Source organism: Melopsittacus undulatus, chromosome 1, assembly GCF_012275295.1.
Source record: "Melopsittacus undulatus isolate bMelUnd1 chromosome 1, bMelUnd1.mat.Z, whole genome shotgun sequence".
NCBI lineage: Eukaryota > Metazoa > Chordata > Aves > Psittaciformes > Psittaculidae > Melopsittacus > Melopsittacus undulatus.
The window spans coordinates 66981685-66998194 of record NC_047527.1 but is presented as its reverse complement, the minus strand read 5'-3'; the positions used below and the strand labels follow the sequence as shown (position 1 = coordinate 66998194).

Genomic DNA, 16510 nt, shown 5'->3' with positions numbered 1-16510 from the left:
ATTTACCAATTAGGGGTAACAGGAGGTGATCGAGAAGGAAGGCTTTTGGTCTCTAGATGCTCAACAGATAAAGATCGTCTCATAGATGGGTTCCAAACCATCCCACCTATAACTTTTCTGCAGTACTGGCTGTTTACAGACCTGGAAAGAAATAAAAAACTGTGCATTAATTACTTTGTGTGGAAAAATTAAATGAAATATGCTTCTGAAAGTCAATTTTTTAATTAATGTGCTTTAAAGAGTCCCCCGTGCTTACCCCTCTTCATTTATGCATTTGCATTCTCACAGAGCCATTTGCTATCCTTAACTTGTGGCAATAAAACTATTTGTTAGTCCCTGCTACAATGCTAATCACAAGCCTGTGCAAAAAATAACTTTTTCTGAGAGTTATTTTTAACCCAATTGTGTTTAAGAAGATGGAGGGGAAAACAGGAAATTTGGTATGTCTTATTGGCACTGAACTGAGTGCCTAGGAAAACATAGTTCAAGTACAGGCAAAAGATTCTACATGTTACCATTAAAACTCATAAAGGAGTAACAATTTACTAATTCACTGAACACAGGACTACTTTAACTATCTACCTGCTGTATCACCAAGTAAGAGCTACACCAGACCACACTGTTTCCAGAAAGAAGCCAAATTTGAATGATGTGTTCCTCACAGCAATAAAACGTAAGAGACAGATTGACATGAAAATTGGATCTGCAAGGCTGGACTACTTCTTGTGACAAGAGCCTGACAAGATAAGGGTTGCATGAGAACCTGAACCTCAGCTAGGAAAGCAATACAAGTACCTTACTGATGGAATTATACAGCATAAAGAAAAATTTAAACTATATTAAAATTGAGAGAAACTAACTTTTAAACATCTTTTTACATAGCACTACACAGGACAAGCAGAGACATAAGCTCCCCATCCTCAAGTTTACAGGCCTAAGATTTCTCATGTAAAAGAAGCCATTTCTGAATTACAGAGAAACCACCTTTGGCTTACTAAGTCCTGTACAGTACACAATGGGCAGCTGGGATAGCACAGTATGCAAGGACTTCACTATAGAGTTGAAATGTCTCAAGTCTACATTGCATAAAGAAAAGTCTACACTGTGAATATTACTCATGCAAATATCAAACCTTAAGTATGCCTTGGATTGTGCTGCTTTTCATTTAAACAAGTAAAAGATAAGAATATAAAAAAAAAAGTGTTATGTTGCTTGTTAAGTATTTTACGTATCTTGCTCATGTTTATAAAGCAAATTAATTCCCTCATCTTCTAAACGTGTACTTTTAAAGCTTCTCCCAGTTTCAAAAACTAAGAGGGAAAACTTAATATGAAGTGTCAACATATCAAAATCAGTTACCCATGTGTATTTTCCATCTTAGTAAACACACAGTCCATGAACTCATGAGAAGCTTTTGCCTGTATTACCCATTTTATTTCTGTAAGTCTTCTGTATGCAGTGATAAGCCACCAAACTTTTCTGGTCTTCTACAAAAGCAAAGAATTCTTTTAAAGAAGCCTTATATGAGTGAAGCAGAGAGGGAGAGTAGAAAAGGAATATTTATTACAAAAAAAACCCGCATCTTGAAGAATTCCACGTATCTTGTATTAATCAGCTTGCCCTTTCTTACAAAGGCCTCTTCATGACTGTTCCAATGCAGGTGACTTTTGAGGTGCAACGTAACTTGTGTGATGGAAGCCAGAGTTCCAACCCCTAATTCAAACCCCTAATCCTGTCCACAGAATAACTTTAACAATATATTCTTTTCAGTTAAGGTACAGAACATAACAATCTCCTGAACTACAAATAGCTGCTCTTCAGATGTCAAATACAAGCATACTTCACAGCAAATATACTGAAAGGCTGCCAATGCCTTTCTAGAATGGTTGTAACATCTTGTGGTGACAGTTCCTTGCTCTCACCTATTATCAAGGTTATCCTTTGTAGGAAAAAAAAAAGTATGTTTTTATCTTCTCAGCAAGGAATAAGAATGCACCTAGAAGAGGTTATTCAGCATTCAGTCCAGAAATGCTGAATAAACTTACCTCTCAGAATCTGGGACATACGATTCAGCCTGCCTTTAGAATAAGGTTTAAGGGCGATATATGCAACTCAGAGCCTAATTTAAATCAAATGCCACTACTACCTTAAGCTAAGAGAACCTAGAAGGGTTCAGTGACGTACAAATATGAAACTGTACTAGAGGGTTCCAACAGTTCAACTATCTGATGCAATAAATACTAGAGAATATGTGCCTCACACAAGTGTAAAAGAATGCAGTACAAGAAAGCCACAAATACCTGATTAAAAAATTGTGATACTTAAAGTGGTGAAACCTGAATGCAACCTCCTTCAATGCTGACAGAATTTGGATGAAAAGAATTATTGAAGGCATAGCTTGCATACAGACTGGGACACAGCTACAGGCAGAACTGAACTCTGTCACTCCAACATGAGCTATCACTGATACAAATCCTCTTGTTTGCACTACAAAGCAATACATGCTTTCACACAATACTTACTTTGCTGGATTTCTAGAACCCAGGGTCCAATAATTTGACAGTATCTTTCTTTCATGAGGTAGTGACTTCTTTGCCTGAAAAAATGTGTGATGCTCTACACAAGATTTCCAAAGATTTTTGCATGCTCTGTAATTTAACATGTTGAAGGCAACAATATGCTCTCTGGATTCATTCTGTAAGAGTAAGAAATGCCATGTTTCAATATATACAAGCAGATCAAAGACAGTAGAATGAGCTCATAAAACAGCAATAAAATTACTTTTCTCTTAAACAGGAAAAATGCATTTAGGGAAACAAAAAATTAGCATAGAGTAGATTTTTGAGCTGGAGATAGTCAAAATAGCCCTGTGATTATATGAAATTCTAAATTGAAAAATGGACACTCCACAAATTTAAACAATATTGAAAAACTATTAAGTTTTTCAGTTTCTAATCTTTACAGTGTTAAGGAAATATTTAAGTCTAGAATGGCAAAAACTTTTTATGTACGAGTGTAATATTAAGCAGCTAAATAGAGTTTCAGGTTTCCAGTCATATCTTGAGCTCCTATGACAAAAAAAACCCCTCTTTTAAAAATTACTTTAAGGGTGCAATGTAGAAAAGGAAAAAAAAAATATCAACCTCAATCTTTGAATTCAAACTCTTCACATAAGACTTCAATAATGTTCTTTCAAGAGCTACAATCTGCAAAAAACATCTGCTTGACAATCCCATAGAAGATACTCAGAATGTTAACAGTGATCCATCTTAGGGGAAAGAAAGTAGCTGTGATGGGACCAGAGCTGCTGCTGCTGCTGTTCAAATCCAGTCCTATTTCCTGGATGATAACATGAGGCCACAATGAGGAGATTAAAAGAAAGCATAACACAAAGCTTGTGTGCCTTGGTGCAAATTCTCACTTGTAACTTCAGTGCCAAAGTGCCAGTGAAACACTGTTGTAACACAATTGTGCCACCCATGTTTATGCCCTCACCAACCATAGCAATTGTGGAGCTATTTCAGATGCCGAGAGAGTTTTGTACAAGATAAGCTTTGGTTAATTAATACAGTTATTGATGCAAAGAAAGTGGAATGAAGAGTAAAGTAAAGAGGAGAAAGGAAGATAATGTGAGACCCGAGTTAATTGTTGATACAGATCAGCACTTTAGTGAAGAAAAAGTAAGTTTTCAATTTCATTGCTCATCTTTTTCTAAATTATGACTGAATTTTGACATCTTGGCATATAATTAGGCAGGCAATCAACCTGGTAAAGCTCTTTCTAGCTCATACTTCAGAGAAAGTCAGGATTTACGTTGCAAAGACATTTTATTAAAGGACTCAAAGATCTAATACAGCCTTCTCATCCAGTCCAGCAGGAAATAGAGGATCTGGATAACACCTTGATTTCTAGTTGCTATTGTCCTTTTTCTTTTTTTTTTTTTTTTTCCACAGCAACAATACTGCTGGGAAGGAACTACAGAACATTTTGGCTGGAATATTCAATCTGTTTTTCCTGTATTCCTTTTATTTCTAGGCAACGTTTTACAAATGCCCCGTATCAGAGAACAATGTCACATTCTGCAAATCACTTTAAGCCTAGTTCAGAGAATCTGGGATTGAAGTCACTATTTTAGAAAACCAGTGAGAATCTTAAGAGGAAGATAAAAAGGATTTGCCTCTTGATTTTACATAGGCACTGCAGAACATTCACCTGATGCAAACTTTCAGGAATGTTTTCTTGTTTAAGAAAGCTTTTTATTTGAGCCTCTTGCATACTGGAATTACTTCATATCTTTGTCAGTTTGCCACAGTAACTTCTAATTAGCTCATATAAAATAAAGTGTGCAAGCATAGTGAAATTTTAACTCAGAATTTCTTGCAATACAAAAAAACATACATCACTTAAAGATGTAATGACAAATGGCATTTGTGACACATTCTACGTTGGTTAAATGCCACTTCAAGTGTTTTACTACTCCAAAAGACAAACAAAAGGAAGTGCATAGGTATTATTGTTAGCCTGGCATTTGAATTGCCACAAAAAACTACTTTATCCAAACATCTCAATTGTACTGTAAAGCCATAGCATAAAGATAAGGAATTAAGCACACCTAATACCTTGGGTTTAAATTTAGGTTTGAAAATAGTAATTAATCTTGCTCTCTACATCAAAAGTGTGTTCTTCCCAACTGTTGTCACAGAACCTTCATAGCAGCTTTTAAATGGGCTAAAAGTCTAAATATGTACTTAAATCAGCAAAAATACTTTCAGGAGTTTCAGAAGGATGCAGTTAATTTTTAAATTAACAAAACATTTCGTTAACATAACCATCTGGCTCAGGAACAGACCACCTTGCAAGTCATGCTATTAAATCTGTGCAGTTTTAAAGGTGAAGACAGTTCTAGCAGGATCCAAGTATCTAATACCCATACTGCAAATTCAAAAAGGACTATATTTTAATAGTTATTAAGAAATGAGGATTAGAGAAATTTGTGGCCACCAAGGTAAAGGGAACAAATCTCAATAGCTAAAGTGAGTGTCTTGCTATTTCAGCATCAGGGAAGAACTTTGCATCAGGTGTATGCCTATGCCGTTCACAGAGAATTTGAAAATATTTATAGCATATCAAGTAAAAATATATTTTAATATGCAGAAAATGAAGTTGGTTTTAGGCATTAGATAAGCACATTTGAAATTAAGTTTAATTTCTGGAAGCTTTAAAATGTTTCCTGTAAACCCGCACAGTTTCTATTCCTACTTTAAATTTTGCACCCTTCATTAAGTCTACATGTCATAAGCTTTTATAGCATCAGACATTCACTGATTCATCAGTCCTGCTCCCCAGTCCTTATGTAGCTCTTCACTAGATACAGAAATACTGTGTACTCCTATCAAGCAGCTGATCAACAGACTGAAGCAGTGGGAGGGTAAAAGTGAAGGTGAGGAGCAGGGAGAAAGTGAAATAAGGTAAGCTGACTCTTCAGAACAGGGCCATAAGAAAAAAGGAGTAAGAGAAATAAGGAAAATAAACATGGCACATCTCAGATGACTGCAAATTCATAGCCTCTGAGATCTTTCTGTAGATGCTGTAAAGAAATCTACATGACACACAAAACAGAAATGTTACAGCATTTTCATGAACTTTAATAAAATCTTGCCAATGAATACGCAGCATCTGCTTTGCTTTCTCCACATTCTTCCATCTTCCTTATATTCACCCTCATTTACCTATTTCTTCCTGTACTGCAAGTAAAAATCTGATCAATCCAAAGACCGACACCACCTCAGTCATCTGCCCTCACAAACCCCAAGTGACCTACCATTCTGGAGAAAACTTTTAGTAATCCAGCTGCCCCCTCACTCTTACTGCACTGCAAGAGCAAGCGTATCCCAGCAATACCACTGAAGTACTGCAGGCTAGCTGCCCTAAATTTCAAGCAAAGGAGGCTAAGTGTCAAGGATGGATATATCTAGAGATTTAACAGCACACCTGGTCTGCTTTTTCATATCTATTGAGTAAAAAGGTCATGTTGCTGGCCCCATTCTTCCTACAGTTCTATAGATCTTTAAGCATGATACAGTGTGCAATACTGTAATCTCAGAGGGTTATGAAATAAAGAGCTATGGTCACTTAAAAGGAATTAGTTAAAAGAATCAAGGGCCTTGAACTGTCACCATTTATCAAACACTTAATTGAGCAAATTTTAAGAATACTGTTCTCTTCAAAGTTCTCCAGAAAGAGAAATTCCATATGTGACAGCAGTCAAGTCTTTATGCAACGAACACACATTTTACATGGTTTTAAGTCCAGAGACTGTTATATATTGCCACTGAATTCTTCCATATTCCAAAAAAACACCAAAACCTGTAAGTACATTCATTTTACTATTCCCTGTTACTAATCCTCTCAGAGAGGCTTCTGTTCCTACATTTATTCTTACAGACACATTTGGAAATTGCTGTCCATAAGCTTGCCCATATTTGTATACTTGAAGATATTTAGAATTTAAAATGACTACTTATTAGTGAATTTTTAATTCTCAAATCTAAAGGGTAATACTTGCAAGTGTAATATAATTACACTGAGTGTAATTCAAATACAAGTACACTCACAAGCTAATAGAACAGTTTGCCAACCACTCACTTCTTCATACAGTGAAATACATACGGACTAAGATAAGTTTGCATAAAACCAGTATATTTAGAAGCATACAGCTTTCATAAAACTAAAGATCCTTCTACAGTGGGTTAGGACATACTCTGTCAAAATAGAAAATAGTGTCATTTGTGCATGCTATGTGTGTAAGCATTCATACAGTAACAGTATCTCTAGATAGTAACTTCATTTACACATGAGCCCTGAAAAGTAAGCATGAGTTCATACACGCACACTCCTCAAATCTGGAATATGCCCACAAAACTTGGGCAGGGCTGGGTGGGGATGAAAACATTCTCCTTTTGGATAGGAAAAAAGCTTCTATAGCAATCTGTGTTCAGCAGACCTTCTAATCTTCTCTAATCAAGAAGTCTTCTTGTAATACAACTCTTATCAGTTTAAAGAGCTCATTTACTACTGGAAAGAGCCTTCATAAAGTTTAGGTTTCTTTTAACATTTACCTTTTACTATCTATTCAAGTTCTATTGTCAAGTGAATGAAAATATATGTATATCTGCTGGTCACTAATTTCTGCGTGACCAGAACATTAAACATGCTTTTCTCTTTGTAAAAAGCTACATAATTTATCTGTTCATACTGTGGCAGCACAGTACTGTAATCAAGATTTATTTTTCCCCCCCTATTAAATAGATTAATATTACATCTGTTCTACAAAAAGCACACAGAATTATGAAGATGTCTGTCAAAGTAGAAAAGTTTTACATCAGCTTTATCAGCTGTCTTAATTTATTTTGCTAACTTCTAAAGCCCTCCATGTGATATGCAGCAGGAGGAGCACTATCCCCTTTTCCAACTTTATATCTTTTGGCTACAGAGCTCTACCTTTCTTCAGGAATCATCCTTTCCCCCAAAACTGAGACCTATAATCAGAAGGGACCTCAAAAAGTCCTCCTAAGCTGTTCGGTAGGTTCACTGCATTAAGGAACTCCACAGGGCAGGAAGAGCATCAAAGAACAGAGCAGCAGATACTGACAAGATAAGGGAAACGTGCCAGGTTACTAAAGATCTGCCTTTACTCAAAGTCCTCAAGGGAGAAGAAACCTGCGTAGCAAAGATACAGTCCAACAGACTGAATGTGGAGGGATTCAGTATTGGAAAGGACACAACAATGGGAAACAGAGAGATGGCAAGAGCACCAGAACAGTAAGGACAAGTTAACAAAACAGAATTTCAAAGGAAGGTTACCATAACAAAGCCTTCTTATCCACATTTTATTGTCTTCAGATTTAAGGAAAAAAAAATGGAACATGACCACTTGAGCAAAAGAAAATGGACTACTTACATGTTTTTGTCGCTGTTGTATAAAAAACTTTTTCCTTTTAAAGGAAATTTTTAATATATTTACCCTAAAAGAAAGAAACAGACTGTGAAATACTAAACAGTAAGAGGGATAAAACAATGAAAAATAATACCACATACAGCAAACCTAAAAGATTATACCTATTCAGTGAACAATAGGCAGTCATCTCCTGTGTTGATTAGCAAATAGGTGTCAAGAAAATCAAAGGAAAAATTCTAGCTAAGAAGGAAAAGCCTTTTTTAAAATTAAGATTCGTCCTCATTTGCTCCTTAAATAGTTCACTAGCAATTCTCTCCCACCAAATCTATTCTTGCATCAAAAACTTGATGACATCCTTTACCAAGCTACACAAATGTTAAGCGTGTCAAGTTTCTATAACTTAAGAATCATATGACAACTGTGACTAAAGGAATACGATTTAAGAACCTAATGACATGACAAGGTTGGTCATACAACATCTGATGCTTCCCAGAGACTTCGTAGAATTGGCTTCATAATGTGAAAAATACCATGCACTTGTAGTAATAACTAAACACTGTAGTTAAAATCGTAATTGTAGAAGGACGAAAACACTTATCACTTAATCTGTTAACATTCCTACATAACTTATGTGATACTTTTATACAGAACTAAAGACCGCATATATATATAAAAATATGAATAAAGAATTTCTAAGGTAAGGATTACAATTGGAATTGGTGCTCAAGCAATTTTCAATTTAGTCAAATGCTTATCAGTTTTACTAAATTAAACAAACTGCTAGGAACCCACGCACCATCCTACAGCAAAACTAGATTTGCCTAAGATACTTAAATTTTCTCTGCAATGCTTCTACTTCAATAACTGTAAATCTACATATTTTTGAAAAAAAATATAATCTGTGATCAGCTGGAATCATATGGATGCCTTGGGAATGTTATTTAAGGTCTGACCAAGTAATATTTGCCAAAAAAAAAAAAAAATCACCATGAAAATATTTTGGAAGGTTGCTGTTAGAAGTTTCAGAATATTTTTGTCAACTGATAACTTTCACAGCATCTTAGTCCTCATCAGGTATGAACCATGTTGAAGGTCATCTTAGTTCTTACTGCAGTTTCTGCATTGCTATTATCATGTGGGACATATTGTTCATTCCCCACTACCCACTATTCCTCAAGCAGTTTCTCTAAAGTATTCAAAGCAAAGAAACTGCATATATTGAATAGCATTTAATGCATAACCTCAATTGCTGCCTATGTAGAGAGTGCTTGTATGGTTTTTGCCATAAATATAATATTTTTACTTGCAAAACGAATTTGGAAATTATCACAAAACAGCCAAGCAACCCCAAGAATAACTTTACAGAGCATATAGAATACTACATTAAATCCAGTTATTTTTTAAACTTGTCTTAACTTGGATTGCCTCTGACTGATCAGTCAGCTCTTTATGTAGGTTGCTTTGATTGAAAATCAGCCTTTTGCCAAGGCAGTACTCTCTCACTGCCTCTGTTCCTGAAAACTTTTGGGTCCCCTTTGACTACTACCATATGGCACAGTTGTATTGTCATGCACTAATGCTACAGAGTACTTAAAAGTTTTGAAAAGAGTGCTTTGATGGTGTCTGCTGCCACCTTGAGTTCCACCACGTTTATGGTGAAGCTTGGTCAGCCTATAGGAAAAACTACTTAGTACAAGTGGTGTTACATAAAAAACCTAAATAGTATTTCAATTATCTGAATAGTGCCTTTTTGTATTTTCAGGCATATCCTGTTCTGTAAGGAAACTCCTTACCTCCACACCTTCAGCTCATGACACATTAGAACTCCAGACATTACAGAAATATATCCTGCTTTGAGGTCTAGAAGGAAATTGAAAGTTTATACTGAAATGCAGCACAACTGTAGTCTGCTCTGGTAACTTTCCTTGTTTGCTTGTTTGACTGGGCTGGGCAGGGAATGGACACCATTCCTACCTAAAGAAATAAGACTAATTCATTCAGAAAAAAATAGCAAAATTTATCCCCTATGTAGGGAGGTTTTGCTCCTCTCAAGTTGAAAAGATATTTTTAGAGAGAGAGTAGGAAAGCTTGGAACAATTGCATTAGCTGTCAGCTGAAAATATTGCTGCCTGAGATGATAAATCTGTGGGTTATATTCCCTAGATTTCTTTTTGTAAAAGAGAATGCTTTTGTAAATGTAGATTTAGCTTCTGTATTTTATTCCTCTATGCTCTCCAAGAGTAAAAGCACAGGAAGTTGTGGGTTTTTCCTGCTTTATGTGCTATAAAGGTCCCTCTTCCTTCACAAGAATAAATCATATCATCCTGGATTTTAAAATGCCATTGCTATGGAGTTCAGGAATAACTATTATCTGCTCATACCTGAGGTCACCAAGTTGGCAGAGCAAGACTTGCCGAAGACAGACAATGTGCCTCCAGCTGACAGTTTTTAAAACCTGCAGCTGTTTAGAGAAGCTGAGAGATTGACAAATGAAAGGGCAGAGCTCAGGGCACAAAGATGAAAGGTAAAAGTATTTTATGCCTTAGTGTGCATTAGAAATGGTAAAATACAACATGTTGCTGTGCTGTATGAAAGCGTTATTGACAGACATTTGGGATGGCTACAGAACATCCAACTCACTGCAAAGAAATAAAAGAAAAATTCCAGAGATTGTGCAGTACATTTTCCACTAAAATTTAAACTGAAACCAATGTTACTGTTTTCCCCTAGGAAATACCTATATGGTTGGGCTCATAAATGAAAGAATGGAATGACCTGTTTCTTTAAGGAATATCGCTAAAAAGAACCTTTTTATATAATTAAGTGGCAAAAAGCAAGTTCAACCCATTAAAATGCACTTTTCTGTCATGATTAAGAACACTAAACCATCTTACTGAAACCACTCTACAGAAAAAACTGCCACAAATTACATAATGAAATAATGCATAACATGATAAAGCTATACTTGATAAAGTATGCAAAACAAATTCACAACTTATTTTAAATCAGAAGAAGTGGAAAATATTCTTTCTGACCCCGTACAAAAGCTTACAGAAATGCCCAGTCTCCATACAATTTCTAATTTATGTTATTATTCTTAGGATATCTAATAAGCTATAATTATTTATCGTACTTATGGGCTTTAACTAATTTCTAATGTCATTTGTGTTAGATTTCTTGTACACATTGCTGTAAAAAATAAGATGTACAAAGAAGCATTATCACACATTCTAATGGTATCAGTGTCACAGAAGAATGCAAAGGTCTCTCCCTGAAAATCCAGAACTTGTTAATGTTCTATTAACAAATAACGTAAGCCTTGTTTATGTTACATAGCCTTGTTTGATGACTTCCAAAAATTTGTCTAGATTATATTATCCAAGTTCCAGTAAACCTGAAATTCGAAAGAAGTAATTCTACATTTTATTTCCATGAAGCAAATACCTTCTTGCTGAGGGACAGGATAAAACAATCGTACCATTAGCTGTTGAGCTTTACTAGTAAACACTATTGTTTGTTTCTTTTAAAAAGACATATTGGTGGGTATAACAACAGTGAATCTCGAAAATCACAGAGTCCTCCTAATTATATACTTACACCTTTGTGTGAATTATCTTATTTCAAGACTTCACATAGTGCAAGGAGTTCAAAAGTCTTAGAAAATTAAAAGCCTAGGCAAGAGGTTTCATTTCTATCTCAGTATAAGCAAATACAATGATACTCCATAACAAACAAATTTATGCATTGTAGGCTTCTTTGGAATAAATGTTAAAGCAAATGAAAATAAGACTGAAAAGGACAGACATATTTCTTTACTAGTTAAGGATTTTACCAGGGGTAGAAGCTTGTGCAGATGAGTTTTCTATATACAGCAATCCCACCAGATGCAATCCCAATCATGAGATCTAAATTATGGAGATCCTGCAAAAGAAAAATACTGTAAGAACACAGATGCAGTTTGTGTTATTCCCACTTATCTACTTATAAATTAATTTTCAAGTTTTCTATACTTAAGTTGCTACTCCTGAGGCAAAAGTTCGATCACATATTTAGATTTCTCTTCACATGCATCCTTTCCTCTGATATTATCTATCAGGCATAATCAACTTTCACTCAATAAAACAAGTTATAATGTTTGTCTTACTACACTAGATATTCTTTAGATCAGTATCAAACTAAATTTTCAAGTCCAGCCTTATTAATTTTACCATGGGAAAGAAGTCGAAGTACTTCCCAAGACCAGTCAAAGTAAATGTCACAGAATTTTGAGAAATGAACACAAATGTCCTGACTAAGCTGCTTAAAAAGACAGAGGAAACAAGTCTTTATTTTTTCCTAAAAGGTCTTGCTGACAAAGACTGGGCAGGAGATGACCACAGTTCTGCATATGAGAGAGTATGCTAGAGGAATATACATATGTACATGGATATTTGATACACTAAGGTGAATCCATTGTTAACTAAACTAAAAGCTGATCGTTAGCTTAGCAAGCTTATTTGGCAAAATTAATCCACACATTTACAATCCTTTATAGATATTGAGAGACTCAAGAGGAAACACATGCTGCCATATAAGCAAATGCTTGAATTAAAAGGTTGGGGAGGACACCAAATTGTCAATTCGAGTCTAAACCCAAACTGATGTTACAAAAGTTACAAATCTTGGCATCCTATTTCTCTGCAGTCAACACATACTAATACATTATTAAACAAATCTGTAAACAGAGATGGACACATGCATAGATGTACATGTAAGTGTAGAATCCATTGATTAAAACATTGGGGTTGACTTAAAAGTAGTTGCACACTACTTTTTTAAGGATGACCAAAGGTAATGGATTCTGTTAAAGACTTCAGTAACTTAGATGCTCCTCTAGATGGTACTCTGTGCTCAGTTAATACACAGTTTTCTTGTAAATCCAATCCCAATTTATTTCTATTAAGAGGGTACAGCAGAATAGAACAGATAGCATGTGCTCTAATAATACAATGGAAAGTCTAAAATAAATCCTTTAAAAGTAGTTGCATAGAAGCACGATAATGGCACATGAATGAATGAAGCTGAACCCAATTTGCATTATTTATAAACCTCCAGTGAAATACCAGAGCAGTACATAGAGAATGAGCATAATCTATTTAATACATAGTGCATTAACATCGAATATTGACAAGATGACAGGAATATCAGTTCTGTCTCTGAGAGTATAATAAAAGAAAATCATTAGGTAGGTAGCAGCTCAAATATGATCAACATAGACCAGAATCAGCTGAAATTATTAGTAATCGTCAGCTACCTGCTGCTCCACTTTGCCAAGAACTCTTGCTAGAGAAGCTGGCTGAATCTCCATTGGAAGAAATGCCTGAACTGTCAGTTTATGCCAGCATCGTGCAGGAATCCTGAATTGCTAGCCCTTTATTTTAATACTTGAGGAGAAAACTAAGGTATTTCAAGTGATAAACTGCATGTATGTTAGCTGCCCCTAACATGATACAGCCACCCTAAAGTAGGGCAAAACCCTGCATTATTAGCACTTAGAGCTTACTCCACGCTTCTACCTTTCAAAATCAACACCAATTTAAACAGCTTTAGGAGAAAAATCTGAAAACCTACATGATTTAGCAGAAATAAAGGATTAGCTAAACACTTCATAAGGATTACTTAGGCTAAACTATTTTCTCCAGGAGCTTTGCCAGAAAAATAAAAATATTCCCCATTCCCCTCTGTCCGAGTCCAAAATGCTAATCTCCCATGCTATTTGTTATAATGAACTAACCGGTGTTATACCTAAAAAATCCAAACCCAAGATTCTATGATTTTACGAAATCCCAGCAGCCAGTAAAATACTGGGACATGTTTCTTATCAATGCACACCCTGTATCTGAAAGATCTCAAGTTGATTTTTAGTGGTCATCTTCCACACTGTTAAGTACTGCTTAGACTTAGCCTGGAGTCAGGAAATACAACAATAAACTTAAAAAAAAGAAACCCACCCAACCAAAAAATCCAGGTCACAACCAAATCTTCTATATTCTTAACACTGTTAGAAATTCAGAGAAAATTAACTCTTAAAACACTTGTCAGCTACATCATAGCACTAAACAGAGCATTTGTTTTCTTTCACACTAAGACAATCATAAACTTTAGTAATGTTATTAAGTAAAACACACTGCTGTATTGAAACAATTTATGTTAAAAATACACTATTACTCCTTCAAGGAGATCTAGCTTAGATGGTTAAAATTAAAACACCTATGTTACACTGAAAATGTATTAAAAAATTACCCAACTCTAAATAAAAGCAATACACATTAAAGTCAATACTTAAACGCTAGTGTTTTTTTCCTGCTGCTATTAAGTTCATGTAAAATACATTACTTTTTTTTTTCCAGGTAAAAAAAAAATCACAATGTAAACATACTCTACCACTGTGCAATTCTACTCCATAGAATTCAAGTGTTCGTGCTATATTTATGTAGCAGGACTCTGCTTCAGATTGCTTGAGGCCACTGAAAGAAGGAAAAAAGAAATATGTATTTACCATAGTCAAAAATAAAATACACGATATTATATTTATTTCAAATGTGGGAAACCAGAAGAAACCCACAGCCCAGTGTCTAACAAATAAACCTCATTAACTAGTGCCACAAGTTCCTTAGTGGTGAAGGCCCTCCTAAGCTCTTCTCAAAAATGGAGCAAGTTACACCTTAGCCATTCTGGACCTGTTCATCTGAAAAATCATTTGTATGTGTTTTGTTTAAAGGGATGAACAACTAATTTCCCAATAAAAACTTTCTTTGCAACAAGAAGCTGTATCTGTAATCATTCTATACTGTACAGCCTGTCGGAAGGAAGTAATTTAGAAGACAGATTCGAAATAAGAATGACTTAAAAAAATGAAAAAATAAGATGAGAAAATTAAGTTATAGTTATGAAATTCACAAAGGAAAAGCCATCCAAGTTTATCTACTATGTATAAATCCTAAAATACTTTTTTCTTCTGCCACTAGATGTGAAATGTGCTGCAAGACTTACAAGGATTCTATCTTTGGGTCTTTTGGAAAGCTGCCATGACTGACATTATTTTGTTCCCCAGTAACAAGAACTCAAAAATTCCCACACCTCAAATAAGCATATTGTATATCTTCACAGAAAGGCTAGATGGAATCTACTAGGAGCTTTTAAAACAAAGACTCCAATCAATAATCCATTCTCATCAGGTATGTTACCTATACTGACCTAGTCAAGACAATGTCTCGAACATAAGTAATCACTATGAATGCCAAAGAAGGATGCAAAAAATACTGCAAGGATGTACAATAATTTGTTTCTTCTCCCCGCACTCTGAAATAAATAGTACTGAAGAGCTAAGTTTCAATAAAGGTGTTAAAACAATAAAGAAACATTTTTCCCAGTCCAGTCTGCTCAAGTATTTTTATTCAGAACCTCAACTACCACCACCTACTTTAAACCTCTCAGTCATCAAGGCTTCCCTCTATCAAAACCACTCAATGAAAGCATCAATTTTATTGAAAGGACTCAGAAAAGAAAGGAATCTTTCCCACAGACCTCTCACCACACTTCTGTCTGGACCAACAGTAATTACTAGTCTTTTCTCTAAAGGACACTATCAGTTTTATATCTCTGACAGCACTAAATAAATGAATTCAAACCAACTACTTCAAGACTCTTCAGAGTCTCACTGTGATGCTTCCTAAAGAACAGCAGATTTATTCATGCTTGTCTACAAGTCTCGCTCTCAAAACTCCTGAGCCTACTGGAAACTGCTAATTAATTTGGAAGTAGAGGCTTCTGCTGGGGAATGGTTGCATTTACAGATCAGTGATTCTCTCTTTTTTTGCCCCATAAATAACAATGCAACATGCATGTTCTGGACAGCAAGGCAGCACACCTAAAGTTCAGAACTACTCACTACATCCACGAGCAGTAAAGAAACAAGAGGGAGAGGGGAGAGCACTGAAAGATGACAGAAATGTCAAGAAATATCAGGAGGAGATATGGAGCTATTTCAGGTTATAAACCAAAGGAGAGGGGAGAATTAGCTCTGTTGCAGTAAAGATACAGACAGAGAGAACAAGTCCAGAGAGACTGGGATTTCATTTGCTCAGACGCTCACAGATAATTTCTTAGGTTGTCATATTTGCATTCAGCTTACAAGTATCTGATCAAGAGCACTAATTTTGGAGCTGCAGTCTTACAAGTGACAAATCAGCAGGGTCAAAAAGAGTAATTAGCAGCGGACTGACTGGAATAATCTATTGTAGTCTGTATATTACATTCAGGAGAGTGGAGAGAAAGCACAATGTTAACTGAAATGTTTCATGTTCGTTTGCTATTTTTACCCCCACTGATAGACCAGAAAAACATACAGGATTTGAAAAAATAGCCAAATGTCCTTGATCCAAAAAAATCCTCAACCATCTAGTACAGCATTCTAGATGACTGCAATTAATAATGGAGAAGGCCAACTAATCTCCTGGTTGTTATAGCCAGAAATTTATTTAAACATTTTACCACATTGGCATCATACTCTAC

The 16510-nt window shown here is 35.4% G+C and overlaps 1 protein-coding gene across 3 annotated transcripts in view; it reads right to left on the bottom strand.

Annotated features, from left to right (window-relative positions):
* The window catches only part of PTPN3 (protein tyrosine phosphatase non-receptor type 3), a 157530-nt gene that overhangs the window by 47507 nt on the left and 93513 nt on the right, over positions 1-16510 (bottom strand). For all 3 annotated transcript variants that reach the window (XM_031052918.2, XM_031052919.2, XM_031052920.2), the window contains exons 9-13: positions 14376-14463; positions 11790-11878; positions 7961-8024; positions 2523-2695; positions 7-141 (exon numbers count right to left, since the gene is read on the bottom strand). In XM_031052918.2, the coding sequence (XP_030908778.1) occupies positions 7-141; positions 2523-2695; positions 7961-8024; positions 11790-11878; positions 14376-14463 (549 nt within the window). The remainder of the gene's footprint in view (positions 1-6; positions 142-2522; positions 2696-7960; positions 8025-11789; positions 11879-14375; positions 14464-16510) is intronic.